At 52.1% G+C, this 3,986-nt stretch overlaps 1 protein-coding gene across 1 annotated transcript in view; it reads right to left on the bottom strand.

The window, feature by feature from the left end:
- Positions 1-388: 388 nt before the first annotated feature.
- Positions 389-3,986, bottom strand: part of LOC139159747 (major histocompatibility complex class I-related gene protein-like) — an 82,360-nt gene continuing 78,762 nt past the window's right edge. Inside the window, exons 5-7 of the mRNA XM_070737120.1 lie at positions 3,265-3,297; positions 1,606-1,638; positions 389-425 (exon numbers count right to left, since the gene is read on the bottom strand). Coding sequence (XP_070593221.1) covers positions 406-425; positions 1,606-1,638; positions 3,265-3,297 — 86 coding nt within the window. The 3' untranslated portion in view covers positions 389-405. The remainder of the gene's footprint in view (positions 426-1,605; positions 1,639-3,264; positions 3,298-3,986) is intronic.

Raw genomic sequence — 3,986 nt, 5'->3', positions numbered from 1 at the left:
ATGAAACATCCAGAAATCTGTCCTGGTTCCAGCCTGCAGGAAGGGTCACCAAAGAGTCCGGCCCAATGCAGGAGAAGGCAGATCCATCTTCCTTCCTCTCTCTTTATGCTGGGAGTGTCCACTACGAAGAGGAGGGAGAAAGTATCCAAGGGTTAGTTGGATCCAGACAGTCACAGAGCCTGAGAGCTGCCAGAGGATCAGAGTTTGGGGGCAGGAAGACCCCCTCCCCCAAGCCCTCTCCCCCAAATCCCTTCCCTTCCAGGGTTTGAAGTGAGTAGGAGAGAGAAAAGGGACTTCCAAATTATCTTCACCCCCGCTTGGTCCTTGGACTCCAAAGCCCCCCCCACTTCCTCCCTCTCCCCCCCACAGCCCCCCCCACTCCACTCACCTGCAAGGGGGGGGCTGCTAAATGGCCTGGTTGCTCCCTGGATTGGAGAGAAAGACACAGAATGAATCAATGTCTTTTCCTGTGAGGAGGACGTATCTCCCTCTTCTCCATTAAACCTCTTCAGCTTCTTCAGCTCACAAACTTCTCAGAGGACGTAAAGCTTTTTATTAATTTATTAATTAATCTTCCATCCCACCTACCTCATTAAGGTAACTCTAGGCAGCTCACAGTAAAATTTAATGAACTGCCATGTAGAATATTTAAAACTATAAAAACCAGATTCCCCCATCAGATCATGTTGCCATTGCTCCGACAATAAGATCATGTCCCATGTGTGACTGTGGTCTCGAGTAGACCCAGGACGGTCTGGGAGGGACCCACAGACACCATGGAGGGCATGAAATCCCGGGCTGCTTCCGAAGCCAAACCCAGGGATGGCCGGTTGAAGTCTCCCAAGACCATAATCCTGGGCAACTCTATGCCAACACGGAGGCCACCAGCAGCTGAGGCAGGGAGGTGGCCATGCATACAGAGAGGCTGGTACAGTAGCAACAGGCCCAACTGGTCCTGTGAGCCCAACTTCAGAAATGGGGAGTCACAATCAGAAACCGGGGGAGTAAAAGCCCGAGTGCCAAAAGAGATTCTCAGATGACCACTGAACCCCACTTCCTCTGTCCTGGACTCTCAGTTGGGGCCAAATATTAAACCCAGGCGACGAGAAGGACACAAACACCCCTTCCAGAGTCAGCCAGGTCTCAGCTCTGCCACCAGAAGAGTCTCTAACCACTAGGGATCATGGCTTTGCAAGTGGTTTCCCTATTTCCCCTCAAAGACTGGAAGGCTTTTTCCTCCAATGGGGGCCAAGGCTCCACCATGCAGGCTCTGGGCTGCCTGAATCCAACAGGGAGAGTTTCCCTTGTTCTCTGCAGAATGAACCAATGAAAAGAGAGAGGATTTTGTGACACCCAGCTGCCTTTCATGCCTAAGACAGGACTCGAACTCATGCCCTGATCTGGTGCCCTCACCACTAAGCCAAAGTGGCTCCAATTATTCTTATTATTCCACCAGAAGGAGACTCAGAGGGCCCCCAGGGAGGATGAATGGGGGGGGCTTAAAAAGTGGGGGCCTTTCCCTCTTTCCATCCCTTCAACCCCCCAAAGTCTTGCAAAGAGACAGAATGGCTGAGGCAGCAGCAGGAGTCGCTCCCTCCCACTCACCCTGGTCTGAACTGCTGGGTCCTTTGTCACTTGCTGGAAAAGAAGGAAAGAAAAAGAAGGTGAGAAAGTCTCTCTCTTGGCTTAGAGGTGGAGAAGCTCAGCTCTTTCTGACCCCAGCTCCCTCCCCCCTTTTCCCTCTCCCTCCCTTTCTCCCTCCTTTTCTCCCTCCCTCCTTTTCCCTCTCCCTCCCTTTCTCCCTCCCTCCTTTTCCCTCTCCCTCCCTTTCTCCCTCCCTCCTTTTCCCTCTCCCTCCCTTTCTCCCTCCCTCCTTTTCTCTCTCCCTCCCTTTTCCCCTCCCTCCCTTTCCCTCTCCCTCCCTTTCTCCCTCCCTCTCTTTCCCTCTCCCTCCCTTTCTCCCTCCTTTTCCCTCTCCCTCCCCTTTCTCCCTCCCTCTCTTTCCGTCTCCCTCTCTTTTTCCCTCCTTTTCCCTCTCCCTCCCTTTCTCCCTCCCTCCCTTTCCCTCTCCCTCCCTTTCTCCCTCCCTCCTTTTCCCTCTCCCTCCCTTTCTCCCTCCCTCCCTTTCCCTCTCCCTCCCTTTCTCCCTCCCTCCTTTTCCCTCCCCCCTCCCTTTCTCCCTCCTTTTCTCTCTCCCTCCCTTTCTCCCTCCCTCCTTTTCCCTCTCCCTCCCTCCCTTTCTCCCTCCCTCCTTTTCCCTCTCCCTCCCTTTCTCCCTCCCTCCTTTTCCCTCTCCCTCCCTTTCTCCCTCCCTCCTTTTCCCTCTCCCTCCCTTTTCCCCTCCCTCCCTTTCCCTCTCCCTCCCTTTCTCCCTCCCTCTCTTTCCCTCTCCCTCCCTTTCTCCCTCCCTCCTTTTCCCTCTCCCTCCCTTTCTCCCTCCCTCTCTTTCCCTCTCCCTCTCTTTTTCCCTCCTTTTCCCTCTCCCTCCCTTTCTCCCTCCCTCCCTTTCCCTCTCCCTCCCTTTCTCCCTCCCTCCTTTTCCCTCCCCCTCCTTTTCCCTCTCCCTCCCTTTCTCCCTCCCTCCTTTTCCCTCTCCCTCCCTTTCTCCCTCCCTCCTTTTCCCTCCCCCTCCCTTTCTCTCTCTCACACACAATCAAAGACTCACAAATACATGGAGAGAATTTGGACCAAATTGTTTTGGCTAAAAGGGATCGGAAATAATTCTTAAAATTTGTATGTATTTCACACTAAGCCAGAAGGCAGAACTGACCTAAAAAGATACAGATGGATCCAAAGTTTCTTTTTGTAACCAGTTCTTACTTAGAGAGCCTTTGGGATGGGAGACCAAGAGGAGATCCAGCTGGCATGCCCCAAAACTCCTTTTCCCTCAATATGACCCCTTTTGAGGCCTAATTTTATGGAGCTTCTGAGTCTCATTTGGCCAAGCCTTTCCCTTCTGCCTACTTGGGAAACAGAGCATGTTCTCAGTCAGAGGGACCTTCCACCAGCTGGATCTTCTCACCGTCTTCAAAGTTCCTTCTCCCAGATGTTTCTCCTTGAGGACTCCACTCCCAAGAACAGCCTGGCTGTAATGAAAAGGGGGCCCATCTTCCCCAGCCTGGTTCTTAGGAGGAAGAGGAAGACAGCACATACAAACATACACACACACACACACACACACACACACAGACCCCTCAACCGATGGAGCCTCTGGTCCCTGCTCTAAGTTGGAGATTACATCGAAAGAGGAAAAAAATCACTCACTTGATGTTGCTCTGTAGCCATCCTGACGTCTCTCTGCAAGGACAAAAATCAGTGAGAGCTCAAAAGAATAAACCAGAGATATATATAATAAATGTTTATTTATAATGCCTTTTTAACAAAGGGCATAAGAACACGTTAGCAAGAGCACTTTTTGACAGAGCCGCCATATTGCCCCCACAATCTATGTCCTCATTTTCCCCACCTGGGAAGGATGGACGCAGTGAAGGGCTACCAACGTTTTTACTACCACACTGTGGGCGTGGCTTATGCAGGACACCCGGCATTTTCTTTCAGCATCTTTGATTGCAAATTGGGTGCTCTGGGGTGGAGATCCAGTTTTGCTACCCCACTGCGCTCCCCCCCATCTGGGCAGTAGCCCACCCCTGCATGGAAGGCTAAGTCAACTTTCAGCCAGTGATGAGATTTGAACCGCTGACCTGCAGATCTAGCAGTCAGCTTTAGTGGCCTGCAGTACTGCACTCTACCCACTGTGACACCTTGGATCTTCTACGGAGAGATCATCCAAACTCTGTCTCCGTGGGAGATATTTCACAGCCACTTTGTCCCATCAATAAAGACAGAAAGATCTTCAAAATACAGATGTGTCTCCTGATTTGACCCAAGAGAGACCTGCTGCCTCCGAGGTGGAGGGAGGGGAATTGGGGGAAGCAGCTGGGAGGGGAGGGAGGTCTCCATGGAAATCCGTCTCTGCTGCTCTTTGG

This window comes from Erythrolamprus reginae, chromosome 2 (genome assembly GCF_031021105.1).
Source record: "Erythrolamprus reginae isolate rEryReg1 chromosome 2, rEryReg1.hap1, whole genome shotgun sequence".
Classification (NCBI taxonomy): domain Eukaryota; kingdom Metazoa; phylum Chordata; class Lepidosauria; order Squamata; family Dipsadidae; genus Erythrolamprus; species Erythrolamprus reginae.
This window is presented reverse-complemented; position numbering and strand designations above follow the sequence as displayed.